This window comes from Papaver somniferum, unplaced genomic scaffold (genome assembly GCF_003573695.1).
Source record: "Papaver somniferum cultivar HN1 unplaced genomic scaffold, ASM357369v1 unplaced-scaffold_19, whole genome shotgun sequence".
NCBI classification, from domain to species: domain Eukaryota; kingdom Viridiplantae; phylum Streptophyta; class Magnoliopsida; order Ranunculales; family Papaveraceae; genus Papaver; species Papaver somniferum.
The window spans coordinates 4,028,444-4,043,352 of record NW_020628818.1 but is presented as its reverse complement, the minus strand read 5'-3'; the positions used below and the strand labels follow the sequence as shown (position 1 = coordinate 4,043,352).

At 37.8% G+C, this 14,909-nt stretch overlaps 3 protein-coding genes and 1 non-coding gene across 5 annotated transcripts; 2 read left to right on the top strand and 2 right to left on the bottom strand.

Moving 5' to 3' along the window:
- Nucleotides 1-2,103: 2,103 nt before the first annotated feature.
- Nucleotides 2,104-3,048, bottom strand: LOC113338426. The gene has a single exon (XM_026583855.1). The coding sequence runs from the start codon at nucleotides 3,046-3,048 to the stop codon at nucleotides 2,104-2,106; it is 945 nt and encodes a 314-aa protein (XP_026439640.1).
- A 1,417-nt stretch (nucleotides 3,049-4,465) lies between these two features.
- On the top strand, nucleotides 4,466-4,538 carry TRNAF-GAA. Its single transcript has one exon. It is a non-coding gene; the product is annotated as a tRNA-Phe (tRNA).
- A 310-nt stretch (nucleotides 4,539-4,848) lies between these two features.
- On the top strand, nucleotides 4,849-10,726 carry LOC113338376 (protein trichome birefringence-like 3). 2 transcript variants are annotated; one of them, XM_026583807.1, is made up of 6 exons: nucleotides 8,844-9,123; nucleotides 9,228-9,456; nucleotides 9,560-9,734; nucleotides 9,818-10,017; nucleotides 10,108-10,266; nucleotides 10,366-10,726. In XM_026583807.1, the coding sequence occupies exons 1-6, from the start codon at nucleotides 8,895-8,897 to the stop codon at nucleotides 10,691-10,693; spliced, it is 1,320 nt and encodes a 439-aa protein (XP_026439592.1). In that variant the 5' UTR covers nucleotides 8,844-8,894; the 3' UTR covers nucleotides 10,694-10,726. The 2 variants fall into 2 exon arrangements, with proteins under 2 accessions (XP_026439591.1, XP_026439592.1); XM_026583806.1 differs by lacking the exons at nucleotides 8,844-9,123; nucleotides 9,228-9,456 and adding an exon at nucleotides 4,849-5,321.
- LOC113338375 (asparagine synthetase [glutamine-hydrolyzing]) lies at nucleotides 10,600-14,003 on the bottom strand. The gene is made up of 13 exons (XM_026583805.1): nucleotides 13,655-14,003; nucleotides 13,424-13,562; nucleotides 13,236-13,331; nucleotides 13,000-13,141; nucleotides 12,720-12,910; nucleotides 12,417-12,578; nucleotides 12,249-12,329; nucleotides 11,945-12,166; nucleotides 11,718-11,852; nucleotides 11,536-11,616; nucleotides 11,369-11,455; nucleotides 11,164-11,271; nucleotides 10,600-11,066 (listed from the first exon to the last, which is right to left on the bottom strand). Exons 1-13 carry the CDS (start codon nucleotides 13,732-13,734, stop codon nucleotides 10,818-10,820), a joined length of 1,773 nt encoding a protein of 590 aa, XP_026439590.1. The 5' UTR covers nucleotides 13,735-14,003; the 3' UTR covers nucleotides 10,600-10,817.
- Nucleotides 14,004-14,909: the final 906 nt, after the last annotated feature.

Here is a 14,909-nt window from a genome sequence, read left to right as displayed (position 1 = left end):
ATGTTATACATATCCTCAGTTTCCAGATTATGTTTGCAAGTTACGTCGATCTATTTTATGGTCTTAAACAGGCTCCTTGAGCATAGCATACTCGTCTCAGCTATTTTCTTCAGAAACTTGGTTTTGTTACCTCTGTTTCCAATACTTCTTTGTTCATTTGATGATCAGCTGAGCGTATTATATTTCTTTTGATTTATGTTGATGACATAATTTGAACGATATCTTCTATGGCATGTATCAAACTCCTTATAAATACTCTTAATAATGAGTTTTCTCTCAATGATCTTGGATCTCTTTCATATTTTCTTGGCATAGAGGTCATGCAAGTATCTTTCCCAGCGCCTCCATATTGTATATTTTCTTGTTCGTTCAAACATGTAAGGGGAAAAACCAGTTACTGCTCTTTTTAGCACCTCTACTGAGCTACCCTCGGTTGATAGTCTCTTGTCATCCGATGTTACTATGTACATGAGGTTAGTTGGGGGTATCCAGTATCATGACAAGGTTGGACATTGCTTTTCCAGTTAATAAGGTATGTCAATCATGCATAAACCTACATAAGATCATTTGGTTCATGTTAAGCACATACTTCGCTATTTGCAACATACTTCTACCTTTGGCATTCTTCTTCGTCCGCAACAACATTTGCAGCTTAGTTTTTCGACATATACTGATGTTGATTGGGCTGGTTATCATCTTGACAGTCATTTTACGAGCAGATATTGTGTTTATCTTGTTCTAATTTTATTTTTTGGAGTTCTCGTGAACAACATATAATCTCCCGGTCAAGTACTGAATCTGAGTATCGTGGTTTGGCTATTACGACTGCTGAATTAATGTGTGTTTAATGTTCTTATGAAACTAAAGGATTCTATTCAATTTCCACTCACTCTTTCATGTGATAATTTAGGAGCTATACATCTCACCATGATCCGGTGTTTCATGGTTGCACAAAACACATACAAATAGACTATCATTTTTTTCGTGAGAGAGTTCAAAGCAGTCAGATTGATAATCATTTTTTTTCATCTAAGGATCAGGTTGCGTACATTTTATGAAATTTATTCCAAATGATTACTTTTGTCGGTGGTACTCTAAGCTCAATGTCGTTGACAACCCACTTAGATCGAGAGGAGGGGTGGAGGGAGGGGTTGTTAGACATATAAAAGACGTTAATTAGTCACAACTTCATAATCTTCCCTTGTTATAGTCCTTGTCATATAAGTAAATATCTTTATATACCTTATAAATATAACTGCCTATATAGTTGGATTTGCAATCCCGATCGAATTTGGTCCAAACCAAAAAAAAAACTCAGGAATCAAAGACAAAAAAAAATCCAGAAACCGAGAAACCCAAAACCAAAAAGCCTATTTTAGGTGGTTGATTTTGGTATAATGTTACAAAAGAACCGAAAACCTAATAGAACCAAACAAACAAACAAAAAAATCCGAAAATTAGTACCAAAAAAACTAATAAAAGCCATAAAAATATGTAGGCAACTTTCTATCATGATATAATATATATAGATTTCAATGATATAGCCATAAATAACAAAAGTCTAATTAAAATCAAAGATAATAACGAAGAGGAAGGATCCATGGGCAATCTTATATGTACACTTCCAAACAAGATTGATCCAAAAAAAATATTTATAGTCTAAATGACAATGAATTTGAACCCAAAGTTTTGATGATATATTCCTGTTATTAAAATCTAGATTCCTACGAAAAATGAGCACAATCCGAGACGTGTAACACCACCATCCACCACTTTGAAAATCAACCGTGGAAAATCAACGGTTGAAATTAAAATTGGTAGATGGTGAAGTGTGGTATATAGAATTGTGCTCATATTTGGTAGGAATCTAGAGTTTAATGAGAGGAATATATCATTAAAATAATGTATTCAAATTCATTGTAATTTGGTTTCTTTTCTTTTTTTATTCGGTCAATAAAATAGATAAAAAGCAAAAACTGTACAGGTCCTAGGCTATAATGAGCTAACCATGGGCTACCAACAAAACTAGCCTATTTAAAACGGAAATAAACCTCACCCGGCCATTCTACAGAAAGCATAGAAATTGGCCTTCCCTCATAAAACTCAAAAAGCTTGAATGCAACTCATCGAATCATATTGAACGCATATACTCCTAAAATTCCACCTTCTGGCCAACATAGAACCATATATAACTGCGCACACTTCTGCATAAAAGTTTTTCTGCAATCCCAGGCCAACGCAGAGGACTCCCAAAACAGCTGCGTTTGCATCACGAAATGTAACGCCAACACCAGTCGGGCCTGGATTTCCAAGGGACGCACCATCACAGCAAATCATGATTTCATCTTGGTTAGAAGGACACCACCTTACCTCAATTGGAGAAGAAACTTTGCACGATATATGCTTCACTTTGAAATAATTCAAGATGCGTAAATCCTCCATTGTATTATTCATATGGCCCTTCATCCGTATTGAGTTATCACGAATTAACTGATAAACTCTACCTTTAAAACCTAGCCAATGCACAACAGCATCTTCAAAATAAACTTTGTTGCGCAGCCTCCATAACTCCGTAGTGATTGCAAGATTAGCAACCAACCACAAATCCTTAATCATCCTGCTGCACCCCTTAGCAGCCTTATACGAAGCCACCAAATCTTCTCTTGGTTGCAGATTAAAAATACGAGCCGCCCAAGCCCAAATTCTCTTGGCAAATCTGCACTGCCAAATAATATGGCCAAGAGTTTCGCAACCCCGTCTACACAAATGGCACATTGAAGGCAAACACCTCCCAGTCTTCTTAATGACATTATCATCACTAGCACAACACTGCTTTGCCAAGATCTTCCAATATTGAACACTTAGAGTAGGGTGCACAACTGGCCGAGAAAACAAAATTGCAGTTGGCAGAGTTTCCGCATTCTCTCTAATGGTATCCTTTGCATATTTAACTGAGAAGACTCCTTTGCTATCTATATCCCAAATCTTACAGTCATCGCCCCCAGCAATAATAGGCAAGTTTCCAACATCAATATTGAGTTGAACCATCAAATCCCGTGTGCTTTGAGGAATGGCCCAAGCACCATCAACAATAATATCACTAACCTTAGCCTTAAAATCATTAGGGCCTTTGGAAATAATACCTAATCTCTTCGCAATCGAAAAATCACCAAGCCAATTATCAAAGAATAAGGAAGTATTAGCGCCATCACCTATAATTTTCCTAGTATGTTACTGCACAAAATCATAAACCCACCTGATTCCAGCAAAAACCGTAGAACCAAGTTTCTAATCAATCAAAACTCCATTAAATTTGAAGTACTTCGCCCTCAAAAATATGTCCCAAGTCTTGTCCGAATCACGAATTGAAATCCATAACTTCATAAGCATAGCCTTGTTAACATCAACCAATCTTCTAAGGCCCGGACCACCTTCACGTCTTGAACAGCACAGGTTGTCATACAAAACCGTAAAGAACTTACGTTTTTCCGCATCACCCGACCAAAGAAAATTCCTAATGGCCCTCTCAACCTGTTTAATGATATTGCAAGGACATTTATAAACAACCATAGAGTGAATAACATAGCTAGCAATCACCGATCTGATCAAAACCAGTCTAGCTTGAAAATATAAGAGTTTACCCTTCCAACCAGCCATCTTGTCCATAATATTTTCAACCACCTGCCTGACATGAATGTGCCGCACAATGCCAGGATTCAATTGAATTCCCATATATTTATCCGGAAATAAAGCTCTTTCCATGCCCAAATAATTAGCAATAGCAATACTCCGAGAATAAGTGCCACCGCCGTAATAAAATTTGCTCTTCGCATAATTTACGCACTGGCCTGAAGCCTTCTCATAGACACTAAGCATAGTCTTCAAATTCATTGTAATTTGGACTCTAAAGAAAATGGGTTCAATCTTGTATGGATAATGTACATATAGGTCCTCCCTCAATATTAAATCATATAAATATAGATTTTCTTTTGGAATATGATTTGCTTAAAATATTTTTTAATAAGATGATTTCGTTTGGTTATAATGAATTGGACTTAGTAATTAAATTACAAATTCAAGGTTATAAATCAAATCTATAATAAAAACCATAATAAATGGAAAAATCGAAAAGCCGGAAGGATTGTTTTGGTTTTGAATATTGTAAATCGAGAATGGTATGGTTTGTTTTTTCATAAGAAACATTTATTTGGCACAAAACCAAGCCAAATCGAACCACTGACAGCATGTATATACAGAATATCTTCTTATTGTTTGTGAAATTCCACCACCTCCTGGTATCATAACCACAAAAGGTTTTCTCTGTTTCCCATCTATTAAGAACACATAAAAATCCTAATCTCAAACTCTGGCATCTTGGAATAGAATGTTCCCATCTTTTGATATGAATTGCAAGTCTGGCATATATTAAAGGACTTAGTATTTAGGATCGGAAATATGCCAGCTCGCGGGGATAGCTCAGTTGGGAGAGCGTCAGACTGAAGATCTGAAGGTCGCGTGTTCGATCCACGCTCACCGCACTTAATTTTATTTTTTTTCCCTTTCAAACCTTTTAAACTTTTTTCATTTTCGAGTTCAGTTAAGTTTGATTTGAATGTGTACCACCACCTTTTTATGCACAGTTAACCTTTCACATCTGTTGGTAGATTTAACTAACTTGTTGGTCACATGGATAAAGAGATTATAAAATCGTAAATGCTAACTTCCCTTGTACTACTTTGAACAAATATGTCTTAACTTCACTCCTACTCAAATTCTATAAGCAAATTCACTCCACCTCTTTCATATAAGCTTATAATTCTTAATCTTCACATTGCTCTCTTTCTGTCTCTTTAATCTGTAATGATGAACTCTGCTCGCGCGAAAACTTCTGTCTACACAATAATTACGGTCTTCTTCGTGTTCGCTTTCATCGTTTTATTACTCCGCACAGATGAAAATACTGGGTCGCTTTTTTGTATCTCAATTCTCAAACTTGACAAGTCTTGGTTAAGTCAAGAATCAAAAACAGGTCATGAAGACATAATTGCGAATGACATCAGTACTTACACTCGTACAGGTACTTCGGTTTTAGCTCCAGATGAAAGCAGCAATAACACAGGTATTGATAATGAAGAGGAATTCATTGTAAGCACCTGTGATATTGCTAAAGGGAAATGGGTTTTCAACAATATGTCTAAGCCTTTATACTCGGACCACTCTTGCCCGTATCTCGATAAAGAAGTTTCTTGTGTGAAGAACGGACGAACAGACTCTGACTACCGTCACTGGGAATGGCAACCAGATGATTGTGTTTTGCCAAGGTACGGGCTGTATATAAGATGCCTCTCTGCATCATAATTGACTTTTGAGCCTAAGAAATTATGTTTATTCTGCTGGTTCATGTGCAGGTTTGATCCTAAGACTGTTCTTAATAAGCTGAGAGACAAAAGACTCATGTTTGTAGGAGATTCGCTACAGAAAAATCAATGGCAATCTTTTGTTTGTCAGGTACAATCGGTTGTACCGGCAGAACAGAAGTCAATGCAACCCGGGCGTCCTCATTCTATTTTCAAGGCCAAGGTTTGCACTATATCCGACTAGTTAGTCTAATATCTTTGAAATTTTCAGTATAGATGACTAACAATTTCAGTAATTTGTCAGGAATATAATGTGATGATCGAGTTTTATTGGGCGCCATTTCTTATCGAGTCAAATACAGACCTCGATATCATTGCGGATCCAAGGAAGAGAATACTGAAAGTAGATTCTGTAACTAAGCATGCGCAGTACTGGATGGGTGTAGATATTCTTGTTTTCAATACTTACATTTGGTGGATGAATGGTATAAAGATTAAATCACTGTAAGTTCTAAATTTCTAGTTGCTCTTCATTGAGCTTCATACTGGTTTGATTTTCAATAGAATGATTTCCTTCTAAGCTTTAGTTTTTGTAATGAGAACAGATGGGGTTCTTCGCAAACGGAGACGACGGGTTTGAAGAGTTGGATGCAGAAGTTGCTTATAGAATTGGTCTGAAGACATGGGCAAATTGGGTTGATTCCACTGTTGATCCAAACAAGACCAGAGTTTTCTTTACTACCATGTCTCCTCTACATATGGGGTTTGTTTCATTCCTGAATCACAAGTACATTCAAAGTATTTAGTAAAACACAAATGGCAAACGGACCATTCCCTTACTAAGACAGTAAGGTTGCTGCAGAATATTCCGTTTGAACTGGACCGTTCACTTCTAACTGCACTTGCAATTTTAGCATCAACTTTGCTTTGTGAAATTGCACTTGCAGTTGCTGTTGGAAAACGATTAATAAAAAATAATTTTTTAAAATTTTAATAAAAATTATAATTTATTGTTTTCTTTTGTGAATGAAACTTATTAGTCCCACATTGTGGAGTTTCCAATTTTTAGTAGTTTTAAGAAACTATATAAACCTTTTAGTCCCACATCGGGGAGTTTTTCTTCTTAAGTTGTATTTGTCAATTATATAAACAAATTCTCTACTTTTGTAAAATCTATGGGAAAGGGGTTTCTCTATATTTAGAGGGACCCCTAAGGGAAAAAATATTTTATATTGTTTTCTCAAGTGTTCGAGATTTTCCTTTATGGTTTTTTTTCGGAGTTGCCAAGCTCAAGTTGAGCATCTACTACATATGCTAGTAGTAGGTGTAATAGGTTGTTTTATCCTGAGGGCTATAGCATCACTCTTGAGTGTAGCCGGGCGCCAATGTCTTAAGGACAACGTGTTGAACACGTGACTCACTCTGTTTTTCCAAAGTTTTGCCTTGCTGCTGTTGCGGAGATATGGGGAGCTCGTCCGTTTCATCAAATTGATCACTTCCATTATAAAGAAGCTAAGTATCAATAACTTTTGCTTATTTGATTTTTCCTTATTTTTGATTATTGCACCCAACAGTTGCATTTGATGCAGGATGTGTATATGCATAATTTCTCAAGCGGGATAGTTTGGCATAAGTGCTGAGTGCATATGAGTGTTTTAAGTTTGAAGCAATGGTCTACTTCCTAGTGCAGTTGCATGGTGGAAGTAATGACATGTGCATGAGTACCTTTTCTTTGTTTTTTGAATGACCTCAAAATACTGATGATAAACTATTGACTGCAGAAGCTACACTCAGCATGAGAAAAGGGGATATGGATGCTACAATGAAACAAGGCCATTTCAGGAGTACTGGGGAAGATACTTGAGTCAACGTGTTACGAACATAGTATCCAGTGTAGTGGAGAGAATGAGAATTCCTGTTCAATTTATCAACATAACACAAATGTCTGAACAAAGAATCGATGGTCACGCATCAATTTACACCGAGTCTGGAGAAAACGTGATAACAGATGAACAAAAACCTCATTCAGACTGCATTCATTGGTGTTTGCCTGGTGTACCGGATATATGGAATCAACTATTGTACACATACTTGTAACCAAGAAAACATGAAACAAGAAAGCATTATTTTTTCTGTGTCCCTCAGTTTCACTTGTTATTATTCTTCACCTGAAAAATAGTCAGAACAAAGCTGGCTGGTACCTTGGAGGGTAGAGCCCCGTGAAATTTCCGTTCTGTTTCTAGCTCTCGGAATTGACAATTCATAGCTCCAAGTTCCACCACAAAGTTCCGTAAATCTTCGTTATGGCCCCTATCCCTCGATTGCTTCTCTTTCTCAATCACATCTGAATCATAATCCAGTCCCTGAGGGGTCGGCATCAAATGGAACTGGATATCCTTTGATTTTCCTGTCCCCACCTTGATGTGGTGATGCAAGTGGAAATGCAAGAGAGGCGGCAATGGCATCCTCTCGTCAACCCGGAAAACAGCTGTATTTATATCCGCAACCCTGAAATGCATGTATTTTACATCATTTCTTGTAAATATGAACCCGTTTACATGGGCTTCAAGGTTCCAATGATGGTCTCTCCACCTTCTGGCTTGCGTTATGATTCTGTCTTTCTTTACCATCATCAGGGGCTTTATGGCAGGATCATATTGTGTGTCAGAACCGGTCAAATGAAAATATTGTGTGTCAGACGAGTTCTCCTTTTTTGATTTCCCATATTTTGGTCTCTTTTTCGCATGTTTCCTCCCGTGCTCTTTGTCAGAATTAACCGTTGTACAATACTGTTCAAATTTCCAGGGAAGTGATCTCTTTAAATGACTACCAAGCCTTGCTTGCTTATTCCTGAAAAAATCGTCCATATACATCTTTGGGTTGTCAGAGTTACGAAATGTTGTGTACTGTAATTACCATCACGATCTATCAGACGCTTGCGGAAGTCTGCAAGATTGCTGGCATCATAATCACTGGTTTCAACTACATCCATTTGCAAAGAGTTGTCAAACTAAATGAATCTGCGTCTAAAATCAGAACTGTATAGTTTTCGGGTTTTCATTATTCCATCCCCTCTGTATCTAATCCAGTCCATGCATCCTACGCAATAGTTGAAGGACAATTGTCGTTTGGCTAATTGCTGTTGGTAATACTGTACCTCGTTTCAGAAAAAGTGATACTTATGTTTTTTCATTTTTGCCTAAAAGTAGGCCAAGTTGAAAAAGCAGAAGTAGCACTTTTTCTGAAACGGAGTATATTTTCAGGAGCTTTTCGCGGGTTCACCTGCTTATAGTTGAGCTTTCCCATCTGCTAGGTGTAGTTTACCTAAGCTATAAAAAGTGTAGTGCAGTAAGAGTGGCAGTTGGAATGTTGCATTCTACCCTTTTCCATAAACTTTATAGCACGTTGCCTTAACTTTACTCTTACTCAAATAACTTCTTCACTTATATAAATCATATGATCTCAACAACCTTATTTCTTCTTTTAAATTCTCTGCCTCTTTAAGCTATTACAGTAGTCTTCCTCATTGTTAGCACAATGAAACATGCCCCAGTAAAGATTCCGCTTTTCGTCATTGCTATCGTGTTTCTTGTATTTGCCTTTGTTGGTTTATTCCACAATGATGAAAACTCAAGGTTACTCTCTCCCACTTCGTTTTTCAAGCTTAGCAATTCTTGTTCAAGTCAGGAAACCAAAGTAAGTCATTCGGGTACCCCTGCGAAAAAGAAAACAAGAAGTAATCTTACCAGCAAGGGTTCTTCTAAAGGTGCGCTACTTCTACTGTTTATATGCCATGTTTCATTGTATCTTACGAAATTCGGTTATATATACTTGTTGGTTAATGTAGTGCAACTCTGAATGGTAATTCAGTTACTGAAGTAGAGGAAATCTACAAAACCGATAATGAAGACGAAGATTTTCTTGAAAACAAGTGTGACATTACTAAAGGGAAATGGGTATTCAACAATTTGTCTCAGCCATTGTACTCGGACCAATCTTGCCCGTACATCGACAAACAAGTTTCTTGTGTAAAGAACGGTCGAACGGATTCTGATTACCGTCACTGGGAATGGCAACCAGATGATTGTGTTTTGCCAAGGTTGATTTCCTTTCCTGTTAACAAATGTACATATCCACCACATTTATACTTGTACGTGTAAGTCTAAAATGCACATTTGTTCAAACAATGAATTCACTTGCAGGTTTGATCCAGAAGTTGTTCTTGACAAACTGAGAGGGAAGCGGCTCATGTTTGTTGGAGATTCACTACAGAGAAATCAATGGCAATCTTTCGTTTGTCTGGTTCAATCTGTCATACCGCCAGAACAAAAAACCATGCGTCGACGTGGTCGTTCTCACACTGTTTTTAAAGCCAAGGTACGGGCTATGCTTTCGCTGGCGCTAAATAAGTGTTTTTATTCTTCGGTGTGAACTGATTACTGACTGCACTCCATTTTCAGGAATATAATGCTACAGTTGAATTTTACTGGGCGCCATTTCTAATTGAATCTAATTCCGATCTCGATATTATATCAGATCCAAGGAAGAGAATATTGAAAGTAGATTCAGTATCTAAACATGCACAATACTGGGTAGGAGTAGATATTCTTATTTTCAATACATACATTTGGTGGATGAATGGTATCAAAATCAAGTCACTGTAAGTTCCAGCTCTGAACTTATGAACAACAATTCAAACTTTTTGGATCCAAATAAAAAGCTTTAAGCTGATTCGTGCTATTGATTACAGATGGGGTTCATTTTCAAATGGCGAAGACGGGTACGAAGAGTTGGAGGCAGAAGTGGCATACAGAATTGCCTTAAAGACATGGGCTAATTGGGTTGACTCTACCATTGCTTCCAACAAGACCAGGGTCTTTTTTACTACAATGTCTCCAACACATATGGGGTATGCTTCATTTCTCAACCCAAAAAGTTCCCAAAATTAGAAGTAAAATACACTCATTTTGGGATGTAATATGTCAATAACGAGTTAAGAACATTGCAGAAGCATAGATCGGCATGAAAAGAGAGGATTTAGATGCTACAACGAAACAAAGCCATTCAACAAGTACTGGGGACGTGATTTAAATCGCCGGGTTATGAACATAGTAGCCAGCGTAGTAGGTCGAATGAAAATTCCAGTACAATTTATCAACATAACACAAATGTCAGAGCGTAGAATTGATGGACATGCATCAGTTTACACTGAATTTGGTGGAAAAGTTGTAACAGATGAACAAAAAGCAAAGCCAAGAGGCCACACAGACTGCATACACTGGTGTTTACCGGGCGTGCCGGATACATGGAACCAACTGTTCTTCTCATACTTGTAATCAAGAAAATAATATAACACACACTTTCACTAACCTCACTCTCTGAAATTCCTAATGGTAGTTAAGTACATACGACACTCTAAAACTGCACACCCCTACCTTAGAAATATGTATATCGGAAATCTTAGGTTTGAATGGCAACACTAGGAACATCCAGTTCGACCATCCTCTGAACGCCAGTCATGATCTTGGCTGGGGATATTGAAACAGGAATAGGACCAGGCAATTTTGGATCGTACGCCAAAACATGAACACCTAAGGCAGCTCGGCCAGAGGGGTCGGGATTGTTTGACCAATTAGAGTCCCATTCAATGGCTTTGGCTGTGCTGCAGGCTATGCTTGCACCTCCTGGAACTGTTAATGTAGCTGAGTTCTGCATAGAAAAAAGAAAAGAAAAGGGTAACTAAATTTATAAATATTCTGATCAACAGTGTGCTAGTTGTTTTCCACAGTTTAACCGGTTTTATTACCTGTGGGAAGAGTCTCTCGAAGATCATTCTATAGTAGTAAGCCTCTTTACTTGTGGGCGTATTATGAGGGTAAATGTGCGCTGCCTGAAGCATCATTTTGTCCGTCACCTGGAAAGAAAGATGTGCATTTTATAATTCAGAAATAAGAAATCATGCATAAGCAGATATTGACAAACAACTGCGAACACTAAAGAGAGAAGAGTACATTTTCTGCAGCATGTGCTTTAAGCCCATCAATCCAGCTGTAGCCAACACCATCACTGAACTGTTCTTTCTGCCTGTAGAGAATGTGCTGCAAAACCGAAAAGGTTTGTGTCAGTAATTTACAGTGGTGGTATAGAAGAGACTGAAGAAGACAAGATTTCGCCGAACCTTTGGAAGGTAAGGACGCTCTTCATCATCGAATGCCCTTCTGAGAATCCATTTCTCAATGCGCCCCTGACTCTTATCGATCTGATTAAAGAAAAATAGTGAGCTCGGTTATAAGTTCTGAGAAACAAGAAAAGTGAAACTTAGAGATAGTTTAGTTGAGAATGTCTCATTTTTCAACGAACCATTTTCCACTCAGGGTCAATATCCATTGCTACATTGATAAATTCTTTATCCAAAAATGGAACCCGAGCCTCCAAACCCCAAGCAGAAGTTGATTTATTAGCTCTCAAACAATCATACTGATGGAGAGCATTAATCTGCAAAATGGAAGAACAAAACTTATGTTTATTAGCTATCCATATAATTTTCTGGTTTAAAATACTGTAACTACAATCAGTACATTGATTACCTTACGACATGTTTCACGGTGGAACTCTTCTTTGTTTGGTGCCTTGTGAAAATACAAGTACCCACCGAATATCTCGTCGGAACCTTCTCCAGATATCACCATTTTCACTCCTAGTGACTTGATCTTGCGAGACAAAAGAAACATAGGAGTGCTTGCTCTTATCGTAGTCACATCATATGTTTCAACATGGTATATAACGTCTTCAATCGCATCGATTCCATCCTATTCCGATTTCAAAGCAACTTAGTGAGTAAGAGAAATGAGATTCATGGAACCCCAAAGATGCTATTCTGTCTTTAAATACCTGAACTGTAAAATGAAATTCATGGTGAATGGTACCCAGATAATCTGCAACCTCTCTTGCTGCCTTCAAATCTGGCGAGCCCTGATATAAATGAACGAATTATGCGGTTATTTTTTCAGAAACACACAAAACCACATCTGAATTCTTGTTATGAAAATTAGAAGTAACCTCAAGGCCGACGCAAAAGGAATGAAGTTGAGGTCCCCATTGCTTTCCTGCTTTTGTAGCGGTCAAGTGGCGAGCAGTGATGGATGCAACTAACGATGAGTCTAATCCACCCGACAGCAGAACTCCGAAAGGTACATCGGTCATTAGCCTCTTAATGACAGCCTATAAAATTTTGATTATTTCATTAGCTACTTACAAAAAACTGTCTTATTGGGACACAAGTTGCAGTCAGATGCACAAGAATTGTCAATTTCAAGCTCAGTACCAAAGTTCCAAATGTTTCAACATAACAAATTTACTCACATCTTCGAAAGCACGTCTGAGAACCAACGGATCATATGGAGTAGAGGGAATAGTTTCTGACATCCACTTTGGGTTATACCATCTTCGGAAACCGCCTTGTTTGCTTGAGTACAAGTGACCAGGAGGAAAGTACTCGAAATGTTCACAATCGTCATTCAGTCCTTTCATTTCTGATGCAATCCATATCGAACCTGGCAAATTACAGCCGTGCACAAATTTATCGATCTATCCAGAAACAGAAGAAGCTGCAGCTAATTAGGCAGGTTAATCAAAGACTTACCATCTAGTCCCCAACCAATATAAAGGGAGGTGATCCCAATTGCATCTCTTGCAACAATGAAACTGTTGTCACGGGTGTCCAACAATACAAATGAAAACATCCCATCCAACATGTCCACAAAATCTTCTCCATGTTCCTCATACTAGTAAAATCCAAGTGCAGCAGGAAATAAAAATTACTCAAAGTCATCAAACAAGTAAAAGGAAACATTTCAAGAAATCTGAATGAAAACCAACCAGATGAGCTATGACGTCGCAGTCACTTCCAGTACGGAAACGATGATTCGGCAAACCCTTCCTTAACTCTTCATGGTTGTATATCTCTCCATTCACCTGTGTTCTCAACAGGTGAACATCCTTACTATTTCTACTTCTAACAAAACAGAAGCCTTTTGAAACTAAAATACTAAAAAAAACTATCTTACAGTGACAACAATGGCTTTGTCTTCATTGTAAAGAGGCTGATCACCCGAAGCTGGATCAACGATTGCAAGACGTTGATGAGACAAAAAGCAGTCTCCATGTTGGTACATCCCGCTCCAGTCAGGTCCTCGGTGCTTCAATCTGCACACGCACAATTTTTGCTTCTTCTTTAATTCTACAATGTTTATATGATATAAATGCGGTTAAAATGGAATTGTTTAACGCGTAATGACCTTCGTGAAAGCTCTAAGACTCGAACTCTTTTCGCTTGTGAATCATCAGAACAACCCAAAACTGCTAGTATTCCACACATTTTTTTTCTAAATTCTCTCAAGATATCTTAAAATGCAAAAACAAAAATGAAGATAGAGCACAAGTTTGTTTATATGGAAGAGCAGACGAAATTGCAAGTGGTGGAAGAGGAAAATCGAAGCTGACAAAGAGAAATTTCAATGGATTAAACGAAAATGTAGGCTAAATTTTAGAGGAAATGGAGGTTAGAACTCAAACTTTCAGTACAATGATTAATATAAAAATTATATCCACAACCACTGCTATTTATAGCGCAGCACCGTATTTCATGAAGAAGCAAAACACGAAAAGTGTCGATAGGACTCATCATAGTCATATCTTATGGGGCAACACATGGCTATATCTCTATAGTGTAAGAGCCCCATCAACCTGGTACCGCCTCAAGATGACCATCCACGTGTCTTTACATTCTAACACTGGACTTTTGTTTACCCACTTTTATCTTATCGTTAATCACCCACTTCATTTCACCATGAAACATACACTGTTACCTAACAGCTTTACCCAGCTTCCAGACCAGTGGCAGTGATCTTGGTTGAAAGAGAAGTGGGTAATGTATACTCACTCTTGAATGCAGGTTTTAACAGATGTATGTGGTCTACCGATTCACATTCAAACATGTTTATCCAGTTTGGATAAATACGTAATCAAGAAATCGCTGACTCAGAAAATCGTGGGCAATTATTTTGACCTGCATTTTCTGTCCTTTGATCATAATACGTGTCACGATAACGATGCCCTAGATTATCTATATCTAGCTTTTCCCATTCCAAATGGAGATTCATTTCCTAGTATTCACCCTAGGGAATATAGACATGACAATATCATCCTTAAGTTTTAACCGCCGATGATACTTTCAAATTCAGAGAATGTAACGTCGAGAAAAATTAACGGCTCAGATTATTGATGATACATTCCAAAGGGTATATCCACTAGCATGCACTAGTGTTTTTTTTGTCTGTGGTGATTAACCCTAGCCCCTAGGCAAGGAGTTGGACCGCTAGGTTGTTGTCCCATTTTTTACATTGATTGCCACCAAAAAGGTTTGAAAACAAGTTTGGGGCCTTTGGGCAAAAACTGGTGTAAGATTATTGGTTAAATCATACGGTTTTGTAAAAAAGGGCCGGCAGCCTAAGCCAAAAAGATGTTCAGGTTTTGCACACAAGTCCCAGAAGT

Coding starts and splice junctions, on each gene's coding strand:
- LOC113338426 (XM_026583855.1), bottom strand. CDS start 3,048: ATGGTTCAACTCAATATTGATGTTGGAAACTTGCCTATTATTGCTGGG.
- LOC113338376 (XM_026583806.1), top strand. CDS start 4,861: ATGATGAACTCTGCTCGCGCGAAAACTTCTGTCTACACAATAATTACG. Junction 5,322..9,559: donor GATGATTGTGTTTTGCCAAG/GTACGGGCTGTA, acceptor ATTCACTTGCAG/GTTTGATCCAGAAGTTGTTC. Junction 9,735..9,817: donor ACACTGTTTTTAAAGCCAAG/GTACGGGCTATG, acceptor CTCCATTTTCAG/GAATATAATGCTACAGTTGA.
- LOC113338375 (XM_026583805.1), bottom strand. CDS start 13,734: ATGTGTGGAATACTAGCAGTTTTGGGTTGTTCTGATGATTCACAAGCG. Junction 13,563..13,654: donor GTCTTAGAGCTTTCACGAAG/GTCATTACGCGT, acceptor GTGCGTGTGCAG/ATTGAAGCACCGAGGACCTG. Junction 12,579..12,719: donor TCAGACGTGCTTTCGAAGAT/GTGAGTAAATTT, acceptor AAAATTTTATAG/GCTGTCATTAAGAGGCTAAT.